This window comes from Mytilus galloprovincialis, chromosome 11 (assembly GCF_965363235.1).
Source record: "Mytilus galloprovincialis chromosome 11, xbMytGall1.hap1.1, whole genome shotgun sequence".
Lineage (NCBI taxonomy): Eukaryota > Metazoa > Mollusca > Bivalvia > Mytilida > Mytilidae > Mytilus > Mytilus galloprovincialis.
In genome coordinates this window covers 53,296,312-53,317,096 of record NC_134848.1, presented here as the reverse complement: position 1 = coordinate 53,317,096, position 20,785 = coordinate 53,296,312, and the positions used below count along the sequence as shown (strand labels likewise).

The 20,785-nt window shown below is 32.2% G+C and overlaps 1 protein-coding gene across 4 annotated transcripts in view; it reads right to left on the bottom strand.

Moving 5' to 3' along the window:
- LOC143052378 (CD109 antigen-like) overlaps window positions 1-20,785 on the bottom strand; it is a 160,107-nt gene that overhangs the window by 125,974 nt on the left and 13,348 nt on the right. For all 4 annotated transcript variants that reach the window (XM_076225384.1, XM_076225386.1, XM_076225383.1 and 1 more), the window contains exons 11-20: window positions 19,649-19,864; window positions 18,752-18,970; window positions 15,711-15,809; window positions 13,409-13,471; window positions 12,245-12,436; window positions 10,845-10,994; window positions 9,928-9,996; window positions 9,156-9,216; window positions 6,885-7,034; window positions 685-798 (exon numbers count right to left, since the gene is read on the bottom strand). In XM_076225384.1, the coding sequence (XP_076081499.1) occupies window positions 685-798; window positions 6,885-7,034; window positions 9,156-9,216; window positions 9,928-9,996; window positions 10,845-10,994; window positions 12,245-12,436; window positions 13,409-13,471; window positions 15,711-15,809; window positions 18,752-18,970; window positions 19,649-19,864 (1,333 nt within the window). The remainder of the gene's footprint in view (window positions 1-684; window positions 799-6,884; window positions 7,035-9,155; window positions 9,217-9,927; window positions 9,997-10,844; window positions 10,995-12,244; window positions 12,437-13,408; window positions 13,472-15,710; window positions 15,810-18,751; window positions 18,971-19,648; window positions 19,865-20,785) is intronic.

Genomic DNA, 20,785 nt, shown 5'->3' with positions numbered 1-20,785 from the left:
TTGTGGGGTTCGTGTTGCTTAGTCTTTATTCTTCTATGTTGTGTCTAGTGTACTATTACTTGTCTGTTTGTCCTTTTTTTTTCGCCATGGCATTGTCAGTAATTTTCGATCTACGAATTTGACTTTTTCATGATGATCAGCACGTGAACGAAATTTGTTAATGTTGAACTAAATTTGTTTGTTCACTGCAATATAAGTGCTAACTTGTAACCTAATCTAACAATATCCAAATGACATCAATAATATTGTTCACCTTATGTTTTTTTTATTATTTATCGTCGTCAGGATGCTATATTTTTTATTTTAAGTATATACAAGGTTTAATCTGCGAAACTATAAAACTATTTACATGTACTATTTCCACTGAGTATCGGATTATTATATGTAACTCATCACAGAAACCAGGATGAAAGTATGTATTTGTTGCGCCAGACGTGCGTTTCGTCTACAAAAAACTCATCAGTGACGCTCGAATAAAAAAAAACAACAGGCCAAAACAAATACGAAGTTTAAGGGTTGAGGACTCAAAATTCACAGTTAATGTAAACTATTCCTGAGGTAGAAATAATCATTATGATGGACGATTAGACAGAAATGTGAAATAAGAAATGATATCATATAAATTGATACAACCACAATTATAAATTAGTTCGTAGATATGTTCCAATTAAAGCTTTTACTTACTGCAAAATCCACAATATCCTTTACAATTGTCCCTTGCCCATGATTTGTACGCACCATAGCATACATTTTGTCCAAAATCTTTACAATTCGATATTCTATCTCTGCAATAACTGTCTGGAATAACATAAACGGATTGCGTTAACGTTCTTTATTGCATTAAGTTGTGATTCTATAAAATTGTGTTAAAATGATTTTTGTTGTTTTCAAATTTACTGTTATGGAAGTCGTGTGTACGACTTGGACTTTTACAGAGGACATGTGCTTAGTCTGATAAAATTAGACGTCCTGGCCAAGCTAAGTGCTTCTTCAACGGCATTTACTAGTAGTTAGGATAGTGTTCAGTCGTAGAACTCTGAGTGTTTTATTCTATAGACTATTGTTCATCTTATCGTTTTTGACATAGTTTTGTCGGTATATCTTCGAGTTGTAAAGTTCGATTGTCTCCATTCATTATCTATTACAATTGTTTTTTTAAAGAGTGAATTTTCATTTCAATAGGGTAATAATAATTTATGTATGTCTCTGTTTTGTGTGTTCTTGCATTTATTTGTACTGTATTCTTATCGTGTAATGTTGCAATTTAAGCGGTATATTCAATATTGCCATAAAGGGTGGAGGTTCGGCTAGTCATAAAACTAGATTCAACCCACTATTTTTTTACATGTTGACCCCCCCCCCTCCCCCCGCTTTATCTTGGGTTGAATCCCCTTTTGGAAATGGCTTGATCGACCCCTGCATTGTCAGTGCACTACTCTATATTACAATTCCATAAAATAGTACCAGTCTCGGAACAGTGTTTAAAGCTCATATTTCGAGCAAACTAGTCCTACCCATGTTCATGGTAGATACTTATCGACACTGCGAAAAAAAAATGTCCATACATAATGATTTCTAAGATCTCTATTACAATAATTGCATCACAAAAACAAACTTGGCACATCGTTTGTCTTTTTTTTTTTTGTTGCTGTTGAAAGCAAAGATTGCAAAGTTGTAACTATTTGAGTACACCTATTCTTACATTTCAACTGAGTCTGGCGAACAGTCTTAAAAATATTTCTGACTAAGAGAAGTTTGTTGATAACTGGGTTTTGTTGGGGTTTTTTTGTCGAATAGTGATTTATTATCTATTGAAACCAAAAACGTAGACAAAAGTGTTTGTTCGATTCATGAAAAATAAAAGATTTCTAAATAGTACCGGACGGAACGTGAAATGTCATGAAGAATAAATAGCTCAAAAACACCCGTCCGCTGTACTTCCGCATTCTCTTTATAACAAAATGAAAAAAAAAGAGAAAATATGTCTTAGCATAAACATGCTGACATGCTTCATGGTTGATTGTACCTTTCCTAACACAAAGTATTGTTGACTTTTGTCAGCAATTGTCGCAATCTAGCTACTGCAACGACATTTGCGATATTTTGTGTGTCTCATTTTAAATTTATTTTCAGAGTAATGTTATTAAACATGCTAAAGAAGTTCATTCTATAATACTTCGTACCGTTACAGCATTTTCAACCAGGATAACACCGTACACAATAATTAATGATAATGCATTGCTGCAAATATATTAGAAAAGATCGTTGTTCAACTACAGAAAATCTTCACTATCGTAACATTTTTTTGGATCGACGGTTTATTTTTATACTTTGAGAAAGCCCAAGATTTAAATGTTACCTGTAAGTGTAACTATAATCCTAATCGTAGGTGTATGACAGTGTCTGCAAATGTCTAGTAGTCCTTTATTGTTAATTAACAAATAATTCATGGAAGCCATAGATTATTGGATTATTTACACATGGCCTGGGCAGGGATAAAATTAACGCATATCACGGCCAAGGCCATGTGCAAATTTCCAATAACCTATGGCTTCCACTGAATTATTTCGATTCTAATAGGACAAATACAATCATTAAAAAAACTGAAGCGAGGGTGGGTAAAGCTGTGTATGTGGATGTTCTTTTTTACTCCCTGTTAGATAAAGCTCAAACATTCTAATAAATCCATTGCTTGCATGGATTATTTCGTGAATAACCGTTAAAATAAAAATCTGTTCCATTCTCAAAACCAACAATTGTCATTTTGCTTTACATGTTTTTCTCGTAAACTACCGTCCAATTCAAAGTTAACATTTCGTAACTAAGGAGCCGCCATGTTGACTTGCTGAAATCAGTAAGTATGCGAATAATGCAATACACATGATAGAATAGAAAATCAAACAAAACCTACCTTGATAATCAATTTTAATACAATAGTTAACAACATTTCAATGGTTCACGTAACAGAAAACTTTCAACTCTAGCGTTTTCATTTGTATGACGTCATGTTTTGAAATGACTTACATTATGCGCCAAAAACATTAATAGACTTTCGTGGAATTTTATTTTATTTTTATTTTGTTGGTCTTGCCCATTACTTCTTTTTATTATGCATCCGAATAAGAATAAAAGTGATTTTGTCTTTTTTTAACTGCAATGTTTAAAACAATAAAATCGGCAAAGGGTTTGCAAATAGGTTTCAATACATGTGGATTTACGTGGGAAGAATATTGTAACAGCCATTATTATGTACACCACGGAGTCTGCGCTAAGTATATATATATCGAGAATTTTATCACAGTGTTGTTTACAAAGCGAAAGAAGTACGTCATAGATGAATTTATGTTTATCATTAGGACTCTGACTTCTTTTCAACAGAGTCTTACTTTGCGTATTACTGTGTGTTTTTTACTCTCCATTGGCATTAGAGGAGGAGGAGATCTCACTATACATGTTTAACCTCCGGCATATTTGCGCCTGTCTGTCCCAAGCTTGGAACGTCTAGCATTTGTTACTCTTATTTGTATTTTTTTAAATTTTAGTTTATCTGTTTGTTTCGATGTATAGTTTGGTGTTAGTTTTGCTGAACTAGAATACATTATTGTTAGAAGGCCAACTGAAGCACGCATCCGAGTGCAACATTTTAGTCACTCTGTTGAAGACCCATTGGTGTCTTGTGCTGGGTTTTTTTTTCGACGTAGTCGGTATAGTTTCGGTTTGTGCCCTTTGAACTTAGGGACGCTTAACTATGGCAACAGAATACGCATGCTCGAAATCTTTTCTGTGATTGGACAAAATGCTGTCATGGTGGGTGATTTGGTTGTGTTTGAAAAAACGTCTCGTTAATTATATCGTGATTGAGAGCAAGTGAAAAACTATAAATATTTGAACTAGATCTTACAAAGATTTATATTTTTATTAAAATAATTGTTTCTCCAATAGCTCATTGCATCCATAAAGCAGTTTATTCGGGACAATTATATAATTTTCAATATAAACTTTGTTGTACGAACGTACATGACTTCTAGAACGCACCTACGCATGTGAGATTTCCGCGGGGTTTTGGAGAATGTAAACAGAAAGATACGAGGACCGAGAATACTGAACACAAACAGAGTAAACGTTATTTAAATGTTAAATCGAAATGATAGTTTTAAACATATACTCAAATTTAAATACGTCGGATATCTTTTTTAAAGATAGTTCTTGTTCGCCCTTTGGTCGGGTCGTTGTGTCGTTGACACATTCCCCGTTTCCATTTCCTTTTCAACAATAATGTCGGAGGTTACTCTCAAACATTAATTAAATTTTATTTCAAGAAATGGCAAAGTACATGAGTCTACCGGATTGTTAATAAGAACGTGACTAAATATAGTGATTGATTGAGTGTTGGTTGCTTAACGTCCAGTGGCAAATATTTCATGCATATTCAGGACGAGAACAAGTTCACAATAAATACTATAGGTAGGTCTTGAAATATTAGAGGCCATCTGGGAAGATGGTCGGGGAAATTTGGACTGCAACTGGAAAATGAAGGTATATTGGATAGGGTCAGAAATGTTGCCTTGCAACAGGCCACATACGGACCCCTTAAAGAGTTGTTGCAAGGGTTCTTTACGTGCAAAGAGCGTGTCACTCTCTTTACACGAGGCATCGGATTTAAATTCCCCAATCTGACCGGAAGTGACTGCGAACTTGATACATCCCGCACAGCCAAACGGACGCCCCACTTCGGCAAGCGTTTTACTGCCAGTCGGAAGAAGATCAAGTGACCATATTTCTATTCCCCCCAAAAAAACGTTAAAATATAGATTGATCTAATCCTGAAATTTGACCGGATGTGAAATAAAAAAACTGAAAAAAATCACGTTTTTCATGAAAAGTGATAGACAAGACTCTTCTCCGTATAACAATGCAGATTTTGGAAAAATAAATAGCTTAAAGACCAACACTTAACACTAATAGCAACACGAACTATCTTCAACACATGTTTAAACAAAATTGAATTATAAATTTTGGCAGACGGTACGATTGTTGTTGTTATTGGTTTTAGTAGGCAGCTTACTTATGTGCGCCTTTAATTCTTATACCATAAATATTATGTATAAATACTTTCAGTCCTTAATTTAATTTTAGTATTACGTTCTGGGGAGTAATTATATGAAACTTTGACGAACATGGTTGACTGAGTTACAAGTATTTATATGTAGAGAGAAAAAATACTAACAGAAGGTACATGTAATAAAAACAAAGAGCAAATGATAGTTCCTAATGAAATGTATATTATTATTTGATAGGTATCATAGAATTGTTAAGAAATTTTATCGGGTTGTTCATCTTTGTGTTGTCTGTGATATACTTATAAAAAAAATATATTTAGAAACATATAGCAAGACATGTGCTAGTTACATGATACCAATGTAAGGACGTCTCCATCGATTGATGTAGCCAATACAAAATACTTGGGTAAGGATTGGTTGTAGTTTTTCCTTTTCTATAAGACGGTACGATTATTTACTACCTCTTGATTTTTTCACATAAAAAAGAAATGAATTTGAAGAAAAATACTGTAAGCTTTTATGACTCAGATATACTGGAACTTATTTGTAAATTCTCGTCTGATAGAATAATTCCGACGATGATAAATTCGGTGTCTACTAACCACCACTTTCCTTAGAAATTACAACTCTATCAGTGCGAAAGCTGGTTTTAACATGTTTTTACATTATACCTAGTGAGAAAACAAAAGATATAAAATTAAAAACCAATTGTTCAGAGAACAATTGAAGGCCTTTCCACCAGTTTATATCTATTTTGATATTAAAATATAAAAAATCAGTCTAAAATGTCAGTTCATATGGCTTTAGTGATGTATAGATATGAATTTAAAGCAAAGGTCAAAATCTAGAACGTTAAATTAACCTATGACCTTGACCTCAATTTCAAGGTCACAAACTGAGGATTTCAAATCAAAAGACCCTAGTCTCTAATATGTATGGTTAATAAGTGATATCACTTTAAACATAATTTAAGATATGATAGGGGCTAAAACTCCCATTCATTGTTTACGCACCCTTTCAACTAAAATTATTTAGTTACCACATGTCGCAACTAACAATTTATACAAAATAATTTGTCGATATCTTATAAGGTTAATGAAAATGAGTGAAAATAAGACAAATTCAAAAATTAGAATATGACCTTGACCTTTGACCTTGACCTAATTTTCATCTTTTTGGACCAAGGACCTCAAATCAAAAGATCCTAGGTCTCTATCACTTATGGTGTTCCAGTTTAAAATACATTTCAAAATTTCAAATACAAAAAGGGAAATAACTCTCTTATCATGCATATGGAGCGTTCATATTGCTTCGGTCGAGATTGGACAAATCATGCGAAGGATATAACGAGCAATTTTATAAAATAAATTTGTCATAATCTTTTACGGTTGCGAAGGAGTTGTGATCACAAGGAAAACAGTGTTTGGGGAGATAACTCCTACAAAGAAAAGTATTCGGTTACGCAGGGTAAATTTCAAAAGCGCATAAACTGTTCGATATCATATACCAAATACCTAAGCGACATATTGCGAAACAAATATTTATCACAAGAATAAAATTAGGCGGAAGGAAAAAAAATCAGAAGAAAAACAATAGGTCTTTCCACAGAAAAGTGGAAAGACCTAATAAAGATTAAAATTCGCATTGAAAACAAACTGACAACGCCATGCTAAAAAAGTATATCGAGGTAAAAGAACAGTATGTAAATCACAACATAGAAAACAAAAGACTGACCAACACGAACCTCACCAAAAACCAAGGGTGATCTCAGGTGCATTGAAAGGGTTAGCATTTAATGCTTTACATGTACACTTGTAATCGTACCTAACCCTTGAAAAGACTGTATTCTAGTTATTATCTGACATTTAAAACATGTTCTCTGGCAATTCTCCACCGTCCATGCTGTATATTTTGGGTCTATGCAGACTGTATACCCATAATCAGCACAGTTGGAAATTTTATCCTCGCAATAAGCTAAAAAAAAAAAAAGAGGTGAAAGATTGTTAATAACGTCTGAAAACATTTCAAATAAAAAAAGCCACATATTGAATCCTGATGTTGTTCTTCTTAATGATCTTATCATTATGAGTTTGTTGGTGTCTTGAACCAAAGGTACCGCTAATTTTTAATGTTAAGAAAAAACAGTGGTTCTCGAGAGGAACTAAAGCAAGAGGACTCTATAAACTCATCTCTTCTAAAAAAAAAAAATAATATGTGTCACATAACACAGTTACAAGTCGCGAATCGACGGATTACATGAAAAAGCTAAAACAAAAATTTGGGTCATCAATGCTGTTCAGCGTCGTACATTAATGTGCCGTTTTACTTTTTGAGCGTCATTGGTGAGTTTTTAGCAGAAAAAACGCGGGTCTAACGTACAAAATATTAATCCTGGTATATATTATGAGTTTACCGACAATAGAGAAAAATATATTTGTCAGTCTGTTCGTTGGGGTTAAAATGAACAATAACATATTATGAATCTGTCTTTTAACAAAGAAAAAATCAAAAGGAAAGAAAATGGCGCGCAAGTATTGCATACATTGCCTTAGAAGAACAATGTGTTTCCTAGCGCGATATTACTCATACGCTTTCAACTTTATTAAGGAATTGATGTAGCGAAAATAAAGAGTAATCGAAATTGCCGACTTCCACCAGTTTATGAGTCAAAACGATAATAGACCCGTTGCTAAGCTTATATATTTTTGAAATTTTGAAGACAGAATTACAAAGCACTGTTAAATATGACCTGGGAATGCATTTTATGTCAATTTCATTACAGTAACAATACATTCATCTCTAAATTCAAATAATAGATTTCATGTATATGCAAACATGTTCACCTACATGATTAGGCGTTAATTGACCATAATATAAGAACATGTTGGTGTTTTTTTTAACGTGTTCGAACACACAATCCAACAATTACTTTAAATGAACAACAAAACAATTAAAAAAAGACGGCGAAAATAAACTCATCATAGATACCAGGAATTATTTTTTTAATCAACGTCAGACGCGCGTTTTGTCTACAAAAGACTCATAAGTAACACTCGAATCAAAAAATGTTAAAACGGATAAAAAAAAGTACAAAGTTGAAGACAATTGAGGACCAAAATTCCAACAAATTTGGCCAATTTCATCAAAGGTTATCTATCCCAGAAGTAAGTGACGTAAAAATCACTCTAGTGTAACACTTTCCCCAAGTTAAAATCTGTCGTACATATCAGAGTCTTCCGTATTTCTTTGTCATCCTAATTAAAGGTTTTTCCCCTTTAGAAACATCCTTTGTTTTTGTAGTTTTTAACCTTTCTCATCTTATATTTGGCCGTTTAAGGATATAACGCATTCTGGGTAATATTTTCTAAAGCGTACATCAAAACGTTGTGAGTGGTTGAAAACGTTCCAAACAAATGAAATTCAATCAATGACGTACATGTAACGTTATTATCATTTTGGTGTACGAACAATGAGATTTTCCATAGTCCTTCAGATTCTGAAAAGGCGAATTCACATAAGAAAATAAGAGATATCAATATATATCTGTATATAAATATAGATTCTACCACTGCATTGAGTGTAATACGATATTTATCCACTCGAGACAGTTAAATTTTCAAATTTAAAACGCGAGGCTTGGTGGTGGAATCTGTTTCTCTAATGATTTTCCTCCATAATGCAGGCAAACGTATTCCTTTTTTTCGAATGGTCTGCAAAAAGATGTGTTCTTTCTATGTGACGTCATTAGGCATGGTCGCCTTTTTTCATGCCGTCACAATAGGAAATTCAGAGGAACGCAAGATAATACGACGTCATAATCGGATTTTAATCAATAAAGTACTGAGATCAAACGAACAACACGTTGATTAATTTTTTTATACAATGGGTGCAGAAAGTGATAAATTGACGAAGAATTAGAGAAATCTCAATAACCAATCCCCTGATATAAGTATCAAAAAATATTGAAATCGTTACCAAATTACACGCAAATTTCACGCATATTCGAAAATTAATGTGTTGTTCAGTCACTTGTTGAATATTTTATTCTATATTTGAATAGTTTTATTAGTGATTCCATAATAAATCTCTAGTCACGGCATTGTATGTGGGAATTGTCGATGTCGTCATGATCTGTTATAATGTTAAATGATAAACCCTAATAAAGAGAAATATTTTCGAAAGTTCAAAATACCTGATATGATTAAAGGCTTTCTAAGTTAATCCGCATACAAGACTAGAATTATCAATGACAAATTATAGTAAACAAATCATACAATGTAATTATATTTAAGATTTACCATAATGAATGTCAATAAAGGCTGTGGAAACACCACAACAACTTTTGTGAGTATAGACACACCTTTACGACATACGGTCAGACGTCAAAATGTAAGAATCTGGTTTACATGCAGTAAATTTGAACTCAATATTTGCTTCAAGTTATTTATGCCAATGAAACTTAGGAACGAATGAGTTATAAGCATAAGCAAAACGACGGGTTGCACAGGTGAACCCGGATCTTTTCACCCGTCCTGATCACTAATTATATTCGGATTGTTATTGGTTCGGGTTTTAGATCGTAAGTTTTTTTTTATGAAGTGATTTGACGACTGTAGTTGGTATGGCATTTTCTTAGAATTTCAATTTTCCAATTGATAGCTACCCTCTCTATCTCACTGACGCATATAATTTGTTTAGTTTTCTTTTACTTTCTATCCTGTGTGTTATCTTATATAACAATGTTGCACTAACCATATTATTTTGTCAACCATTAACCAGAACAAACACTGCAGGTAAAACGCATTAACAAAACTATATTATCTAAGATGTCAGAAATATAGGTCAAATACATATCGTAAATACATACCAACAACACGCACGCATAATTTCTATTGTCAAACCTCCTATCATTTATAAAGTGCAGATTACTTATAACCTGGAAGAAACAAAGGAATAATTATATTACACGTTACTACCTGGTAAAAAAATACATTCTATATAAAGACACAAATTCGTTGAACAAAACAACACCATAAATACAAGAAGACAAACATAAAAAGATAAATGATAATCTATCGGATTTCAAATGTTTGGCTGTGATTTAGCACCCCATATGGAATGTACTGACCCTGAATATATCGTATTAGGTCACTAACACGCTATGTAACTAAAATAATAGTAGTTATGCTGTTCAATGATATCTACAAGTTTATCTTGTTTATAGCGTTATCACATTAGCCGTTCGTATGCGATAAATCTGTATATGGATCAGTTTGAGAAAGGTATAATTTTAAATTAATTTGGAATAAATATTTTTCTTTTTTTGGTTTTTTTTTTTTTACTTTTCATTATACATTATACGGTACCGTTTCTATTATTAATTGATTGATATATGACGAGGAGGAAAAGGTCAAGATTCATACTTTTTTATATTTATTTCTTAGTTGAAAGTATTGTCATTTGTAGCGCTGAGAGCATTAATAACATGTTGGCACACTATGATTGGTGATATATTAAGAGTGTCTGACAATTTGATATCTTTTAGGACAGACATGTGTTGCTCATAAATGTGGTATGATGGTGGTACAGTGAAACCTGGCTAAACCGAATCCTACATAAATCGAAAACCTGTATAAAATTAACACGTTTTAAAGAGCTGTCATATCAAATTGTATCGTGAATCTGATAAAACCGAAAATCGGCCAAAACCGAATAAAATCTTCAGTTCCGAACAGATTCAATTTAAACAGGACTCACTGTCTCTGTTATTCGAAATTAACTTACCTGTTCTTCCGTGATATCATTTCCTTCACGAAGGTATGAAGAACTTTCGTCAGCAACGAGCATGTATATATAGGAACTGGGGTCTGCAGCAACACTAATTGTCACATTATCTCCTGGTTTGGCGTTTGATTGGTTGAACCTTATAGAGACCTGGTAAAACATGAAACCGACAATCTCGACTCAATTTATACATTGTTGTCGACAGATAAACTGTTGTTGCTTCAAAAATAGATTATCTTAGCTGTAAACCTTTATTAGGAAATGTTTGATACTTAATAATCTTCAACTTCGTTCTTTATTTAGCCTTTTGACATTTTTTCATTCGGGCGTCATTAATGGGTCTTTTGTAAACAAAACGTGAGTCTAACGCAAATATGAAATTCAAATCCTAGTTTCTATTTTTCGTTTAGTTTTTTTTGACATGTCAAACGTGATTACACACGTACATACATGTGACTTGACTTGTAAACAAACAGAACGGTAATATAACAAGAATGTCCCATCCGCACTATCATTTTCTATGTTCAGTGGACCGTGAAAATTTGGGAAATCTCTTGTTTTGGCATTAAAATTAAAAAAACATTTTTACTAAGTTTCAAGTTGAGTGGACTTCAATTTCATCAAAAACTACCTCGACCAATTACTTGGCGGGACGAACAGATGAACGGATGCACATACCAGAAACATTTAGCCCATTATTTGGGCATAAAAAGTGGTCGTTTAAATATTTTGTTAATCGTGTGGTTCAACCGAGTCAGAATCCAGTATCAACGGTTATATTTGTAATGCGTTATACTAAGGTCAAAGCTTTAATGTACTTGAGAAAAATTTATAGCAAACAATTGGTTTCTAAATCTTACAATCAAAATTCTAACAGTGTTGTTCAAATGAAACATCGTACAAGTACGCATGAGAGGCTGAGAGTTCGTACTTTGTGTGGGTAGTTTAGGATAAAGAATTTGATAATGATATTAATAACAAAAAAAGGATAAAAAGAAATGCGTTTCTGACGTTTAATTTTAAACCATTTGTTTTTTTACCCATGCGTTCGTGTAAAAAGGCCATTTAACTTCAATATATGTATAGCCTCAATAAATGAACATCTCGACTTCTAATGTCATATTAAACTCTCAATGCATCAGTTTACCTTCAATTGAATACATGTGTTAAGTAATCATAATTCATACATCTTATTTGTCTGCTTTATTGATATATACACATTAAGTACATTTCGAACACAACATTTCACAGGTGTCAGTTGAATACAAAATTTAGTATGCAATTTTGTAGTTATGCCAGGAATATGGCAACTCTTTTTATATTCAATTGGTAATGATACCCATTGACTAATATCAAATAACATATTCTGGTACTCTTTTTTATCTTAATTATAGGTTTACCTGGTTTCCAAAAATACTATCAACATGTATCAATGCATGGTCGATAACGATTTCACCATCTTGACGAACAAAGTAAGCCATCACAGTACACTCGGGACCCATGTTTTTGGAAATAGTTATACTAAAATTAATTGTTTTCTGTTGCATACCATTGATTATGTTGGAATATAGGATATTTCCATGAACAAAAAGCTGCCAATAAAAAAAAACACTTCAATAAAAATAAAGATAAGAAAGTGTTTTTCATGCTTTAATAAATATAAGACGATTTATATCCTAAGATGAACATCGAAACCTGTTACGATACTGTTGTCAGGTCATTAAGCATTGCATATTTTAGTGTTTCTAAAATATTGATTCACTCATAGGGTCATGATACGGGTTATGTTCTTCTCATATATTTTATTATGGAATAATACTTAACCTCTAACGAGATGGATTTTACCTGATGCTCCTATGCTGGAGACACAGTCTTTCTATCAGTTAATTGAGGTTTGTAGCTGGCATGACAGTTACTGCTAACAGTCAATTGTTAATTAATGTTTCATTGCCATTTTGCTTAGTTTCTCTTGGTACATATTCTGATATCGGATAAGGACTTCTTTAAACTGAGTTTTACTGTGGGTATTGCTATGTGTTTCTTTATTCTATTTTGGCTAGATGTAATAGGGGAGGGTTGATTCTCACTAAACATGTTAAACCCCGCAGCATTTTTGCGCCTGTTTTCTGGCCTTAGTAAGTATTATACTTTTTTTTTTTTTTTTAGTTCATTTATACATTTTGGCGTTAAATATTACGTCCATTTTCCCTGAACAAGTACACAATATATCTTAGGGACCAGCTGAGGACTTCCTCCGGATGCGGTATTTTCTCGCTGTGTTGAAGACCCATTAGGGGTCTTCGGCTGTTGTCTCCTCTTTTGGTTTTTGTCTCTTTGAAATATTCCCCATTTTCATTCTCAATTTATTTATGAGTGACCACTGAAAGCACATAATAATCAGTTAAAGTGGGGATTATAAAGATTTTTTTTAAATATTTTGATTCAGAAACATGTTTCATGTATATAACAAACCGTGTTATAAAAGTTATACAATCTCGAATAAAAGTTTGGATCAACTTGTTAAAGGCAGCTTAAAAGTATGATAATTTACACAAATTCCTTACCTGAACAACAACTGATGATAAAGGTCCTGTTGACTGAATGCTGAAGTCTGCTTTATCACCTGTCTATGATTAAAAAAAGATGGTTCGAAATTTATCCTATTTATGAATCATGTATTGTTATATTATTTGAGATGTGGATAGATATATACTATTTAAGCTGGTGTTGTACATGGTATATTTAAAAACCATTTAAAAGGTGAAACAAGTAAAATACCGAACTCCAAGGTAAATTTACAGCAGAAAGTCTTTGATATAATGACATAATTAAAAGCTCAAAAACATAAACAAAAATTGAACTGTGTTGTATGAGGTATTCAAAATTCACCTTGAGCTTTACAAAACAAAATTTAAAACAACATTAAACTTAACCTGGAATTTCCTCAAAATATGATACTAGTCTTATTTTTGTAGTTATCATGGCACTGTGAAACTGTGAATGCATTCCCTCGTGTAATTTATACCTAAGGCCGTACTGTGACCTATAATTGTTAATGTCTGTGTCATTTTGGTCTCTTGTGGACAGTTGTCTGATTGGCAATCATACCACCTCTGCTTTTTTGTTTTATTGCTTGTTATTTTAATTTTACGGTGATACATGTCTTCGGTTTTAATAGTATTTGTGTATAAATACATTTGGTGTTTTTACTGTCTTCTTGGTGGTTTTAAGTTTTAATTTTATTTTCAATGTCGTCGTCAATTTTTAGGGCAACACGCCAACTCTGACGTTGTGCATTCATACGTCAACATGTGTGTACGTTGTTATTGTTAATATAAATAATATAAAAAGTTCTTTGAGACTTATTTTTTATGGGCATTTATTTATAATGAATGGCCATAATTTCTTTTGAATTTATTGAACCATAAAATTAATTTTTGACTCTTCGCGGATTTATCAATTTGACGAGCCAAAAATACATTTTATGGTTCAATAAATTCAAAATAAATAATAGCCATTTTTTAGTTAAACCCTTATTGATGATAGTAAACTCATAATATCACCAAAGATACCAAAGGGATATGTAAACCTATAATTCAAAGACAAATTGAGATCCAAAGGCAAAAAAAAACGAGAGAGAAAAAACCCACAAAACACAACATACAAATCTGTAAACTGAGCAATTCCAACCTTACGAAAAACAGATTATGGTGTCATGTGATCTGGAAAAGTAGGCCAATATACTACTTTCGAGTTTGTCCGTCACTAGAAAAAAAAACTCGTCAATTAAGCGTGCTTTTATGACGTCTTTTACCAGATAAAGGGGATCGCATGTATCACTGTACTAAAAACGTTCTACAAGCGTCGTAGTGATCGTCATTGTGCAGGATAAACTTGAAAATAATACTTGTTCTGTATGTACATAATCCCAATTCCATAATGACAGCAGTAGTGAAAGACAATCTTGAGAATTGGATTTGCCGAATAATTCTAGCAATATGGCTTTATAGTATTCCTAACACTCGCTCAACATTGGAACAAAAGTGACGACGCCACTAAACAGACGATTGATGTTCACTAAAACCAAAGTCTGTGACGGAAATGAATCGAACTCAAAAGTTGTCTATTCTGCTCCACATGTGACACCAGTCTTATTACTCCTTAAACATACGTTAAAAAGGAGATATTGGGTATACATTACGAAAACGCAACTTTACTAAAAACGATGTCTTAACAGAAAGATGTAATTCTGTTATACAGAGACTATCCCAGATGCACCATGTTCATGCATAGACGTTAACATTCTGACCTCTTCGCATTGCTCGCTCTACGGTTTCATCTCAGGTATATTGTGTTCGTTCATAGATGTAAACAATCTGACCTCTTTGCATTGCTCGCTCTACGGTTTCCTCTCATGTATATTGTAGACTTGCGCTCGACATATCAAGATGTTTTACTGTGGCTTCAAGATTATTCGTTGGATACCAATAGTCGTGGATTTCGTGGGTACAGGTAAACCACGAAATTAAATTTGTAACGCATGACAAATTTTTAATAGGCTTGTATACATACATCGGCAGAACCAGGAAGTTAATTATACACGAACATACAAGATTTCCTTTATTCACGAATTAAATGAATCCAAAGTTATTAATTTTTGTTGAGGTTTCTTTGTTCTTTTAACTTTTATACTAGCATCAATTATTTAAACAAAACAACTTACAATTCATTTTTATTATGACATTGTTTAGTTTACTTATTACAATTTGTTTAGACTGTACATTTATTTAAATAAAACAAGCATCAACTATTTCAACAAAACATCTTACAATTCAGTTTTCTTATGACTTTGTTTAATTTACTTACCATAATTTGTTTAGATAGTACATTTAGTTGAATAAAACTGTTGCTTATTGAGAGATATTTTCGAACCTCCATATCTTCCGCAATATTGTCGAAGGAAATCTGAAGTAAATAGAACATTAGCTCTTATTTGGTACTGTTCAATTCTGATTATAGATATAAATTCTTTTTTGAATTATTATAATAAAAAGTACATTACATCATGTATATATCTAAACAGAAAATATTCAAAATTAATCATTGTTAAAAGAAAGTAAAATGAATGTAATTTCAAGAGAGTGTAATGTATGTTGTGGCAATAGATCTACTTATGTCAATGCTTTGGTGTTCTCCGCCGAATAGACAGTACTCAATAAGGACAATTTACTTACACATATGAATAATAATTTTTTGAAATGGTTAAAACTAAGTACAAGTACTTATATTTTGAATCAATTTAACTGCTAAGGTTCGATATTGAAAGGTTTAGTTTGTTAGGATTCAGATTTATTTGTTCGAACATCAATAGTGAAAGTATAGATGAACCAGTATATATGCCATTTAGTTAGAGAATTAAGTATTTGATAGTATACACAATTGTCCAAATGACGTCGCGAAATTTGTCTCTAAATGCGACTGAAAAGATAGGGTCACCGTACGTTTAATTATATTCTTACAAATTGGTTCTTTTAAATGAAAATCCACATTAAATATCTGCATTCCTGCATCAAATTTTGCTAACTTGATAGAAAATCTGGAACTTAGGTTCTCTGTTTTTTACAATTCGAGATGGTGGGAGACACCAATACCACCTTAAGTATTAACACCCGTTGCTAATGTTATCACATGTTGTAGTTGGCCTTATGAAATGCAAATAAAAATGTTCAAATTTCGAGTGTCCAATAAAAAGCAATGACTTATATTTTAAGATTATCAGTGATCATCTCATTGAAATCGAGTTTCAAGGACCAATACTAATCATTTTATCGCTATTCTATCTATAACGACGTTAAGTCAATTTCTTGTCAATTTCATTGACAACGCCACTTGCACCTTTAATTTCTAGCGATAATTTTCAGATCGCTCGAATCCGTTGAGAAAGGAAATTATCTGTCTGGAAGATCAAAAACAAATCGTAAAACACCGATAATTTAAGATATTTGAAGAAAGTTTGATAGATATATATTACTACTAAAATTATACATATAAAAAATCTGTGAAATACTTAGGCACAGCCATAGATTAATGAAAACTTTTGTGCAAACATCTAAAAAATGAAAACAAAGAGGGTTTATTGGTACCTTTGATAACTATTTAAACCTTTAAATAACGTATAATAATGGTAAAAATAGATATCGTATAGAGAGAACGTACCAAATATATGAGCGAAAACAGAAAATAAGGACCCAATCAAGACCGTAACGAATGATTAGAGAATGCATCATGTTATATATTTATTGTGTAGGACACTATTATATTGTCTTCTGTATTACAGGTATACAAATGACACATGATTCCATTTGATAAAGAAAGTTTAGTCATATTTTGAGTTTGTTAGTCACTCTATAGAAAAGTGAGAGATGAATAAAATCAAGAGATGTTTAGCAGAGAGATGAGAGAGTTTCTCTAGATCATGACAAACAATAGTGAACATTGATCATATAACGAGGACATGTTTGCCACCGTTTTTATCGATGATATAATTATTTGAAGTTACATCTACATTTTTGATCATCTAAACTACTGTGGTTATTAATATGGGGACGGAGTCCCTAATAACAGTAGAAAATTCAATAAAAAAAAAATACGGGAAAATTTCCCGAATTTTTCATTGTACTAATGAACTCAAAATCGTTCAAATTTTTTTTGTCGTGTTTTGAAATCCCGGACCTGCGCAGAAATGTACAATGTACTTCCTTTTTCCGGTCTCGTTTGTATGAAACTTTGAGTAAAATATATATTTAACAGTCTAGTATAAAATAGGAAGGAACGCGCAATACCAATTTCATTTTTAATAATTCCTTGATATGAAAAAACGTTACCTGATGATAGCGTTTCTTTGTTTACATTGCATATGACGTCATAATTTAAATAACGTCACAACTAAATCCCTTACAACAGAACCAAAATCGGAAACGTTACGGTATTTCCGTTTCTTTTTTTTTTAAACAAAATTTAATATTTAAGTTACAAAAAAATAATTCATACAGACTTCGTCCCCATTTACAGGTAATGCCTGCCTCATATTATTTTTATGACATTGATCTAATATGGGGACGAAGTCCGCAATTACGGTAGAAAAATCAATAAAAAAAAAAAAAAAATCGGGAAAATTTCCCGAATTTTTCATTCTACTCATGAACTCAAAATCGTTAACTTTTTTTCAGATCTAGTTCCTGTTCCGGTTTTCCCCGCATTTGTGCAGAAATCTGTCTTGTTTGCATGAGACTTCGAAAAGAAAATTATATGTATCAGTCTAGTAAAATATAAGATTGGAACTCAATACAATTTCATTTTTAATAATTGTTTGATTTGAAAAAAACGTTACCTGCTGGAAGCGTTTCTTTTGTTTACATTGAACATGACGTCATAATTTAAACAACGTCACAGCTAAATCCCTCATCACAGAACCGAAATCGGGAACGTTACGGTATTTCTGTTTCCTTTATTAACATTTTTGAGGTAAGAAAATAATACATACAGACTTCGTCCCCATTCACAGGTTATGCCTGCCTCATATTAGTTGGATACCAATTTTCTTGAGTTTCATATGCAGACTTTATCAAAATCACTCAATTAAATGTCTTCTAAAGTTTTCATCATTTCATTAAATATGGTAGCCTCGAAAATAAATGATTCAACAGTAATATTCGTTTGATATCAATTTTCATTGGATGTGTATGTAGATTTTAGCAAAACCACGCAATCAAATATCTCAGAAAGTTTTCTTCGTTTTATAAAAATAAATGATTCCCCAGTAAATTATCCATCGGCGTAAACATATAGTAAACCTATCATTTGACCTATATCATATTATATATTTAAAAACCATACTTTAAAAATACCTTTATTCGGATTTTAGTAGCATTATCTGGTATATTAATTAATTCTGATATGATTCCTGCTGTTGAGACATTCAAATGAATGTCATTTAATTTGTAACTGAGTTCGGTAGGATCGTAGTAGTATTGAGGTGTAATCGTTTCGTTAGAGAATACTGTGATTTGTAAAATGCCTTGTGCATAAGATGTGATAGGAGTGCCATCAATGTCTGTAAGTTGAGCCTGAAATAAATAAAATTTCTGAAACTTCGAAATTACAATAATGTGTCAATAGTTCACGAAATTACAATAATGTGTCAATAGTTCACAGATGCCCCACTCGCACTATCATTTTTTGTGTTCGGTGGACCGTGAAATTTGGTGATCAAACCTGTAATTCGGCATTAAAATTAGAAAGATCATTTGATTGAACTTAAACTTCATCAAAAACTAACTTGTTCAAAAACTTTCACCTCAACGGGACAGACGAAGAGACGAACGGACGGACGAACGAATGTACGAACGAACGGACGGTCGCACAGACCAAAAAACTAAATGCTCCTTTTCGATCGTAGGTTGGGCATAGAAACTGTAGGCACTAACACTTATTTCATTTTTAGGACAGTGTGGTAAGCTCACTGTTTACTTTTTAATCTGAAAATTCAAATTTAAGTTACAATATATAGTTAAACGATATGACAATCGTTAAAATTGTAAATAATCCATTGGCAGAGTTCACTTACATTTTTACATTGATTTATTAAGTAATAGAGAAAAGAAAAATGAACTAGGTAGGATAGAAAAATGCTTAAATGAATACTTTTACAGTTATTTATACATTATAAGCGCTCTACCTGAATTATTTTTGCCCTATCATAATATTATTGATTAACTTTTTGAAATTGATAAATAAATACTTACGTCTATTTTATATGGAAGACCTGGTTTAAATGTGGTTTTTGTAGTTGGTAGGAACAGTATTTTTATGGCCTGATCACGAAATGGAACTTCTTCGGAACTGGAAAAAGTAATATCAGTCAGGGTCTCAGTAACATTGGCTTTAACAACCAAGTACTGACCAGTTGATATCCCAAAACTGGTTCTTATTGGTATAACAAACCTCGCCTTTCCATCCGACTAAAATAAATCTAAGTATTATATGATGCATAAAGTAGTGAATTAATCTTAGTCTTAAACGATAATATTTATTTTGACATTATCTGAAATATCCGAACAATACATTATTCAGTCATTTTCCGTCTTTCAGTCAATTTTTAAAAAAGATCATTTCGCTTGCCGTCAATTTAATTCTGTTCAGTTGTAGCTTTCATACAATTGGCCGTTTCAGAATCTAAAGCATCATGGGTAATTTCATTGTTCGTACCCCAAAGTGAAAATAACGTTACGTCATTGGTTGAATTTCCATTGTTTATAACGTTTTGAACCAATCAAAACGCTTTGGTGTACGCTTTTGAAAATATTACCCAGGATGCATTAGATTATGAAACGGCCAATTGAATAATTTGTTATAAACAACAACTCTACAATCTGAAGATATACTTGATTTGTCTTGATTGACTGCAAGCAAATTATCTAATCATATGCAATGAGTCTTTATAAGTATATAACTTCTTTAAATTTGATTTGTAATATAAAGGTGGTGGAATTGATATGATTTCTTATAAGACAAATGTCCACAACAGAACAACAGACTTAAATAGAAACAACCCAAATTATTTTTTTTTTATAATTCTTCCTGTTGACGTTCAGACTATACTGTGTTGGAACACAACAAAAATAAAATGTAAGGCATTTAAACCGTTTAAAAATGTCCAAAAATATTCTAAGATAAATTCAAAAAAGGGAACTGCATAAAAACTTTAAAAAAAAATACAATCATGTAACGAAACAGTAAACATTTTAAGTTGCACAACTCCCAATAATCATTTGTTCTATTTCATTTCGAGCATATACTATTTCGATTCAAAGATACGTTTTTAGTGCTCTAATGTTTTGTGTGTACAACATACATTGAGAGTTTGACTGTTTATGAATTGT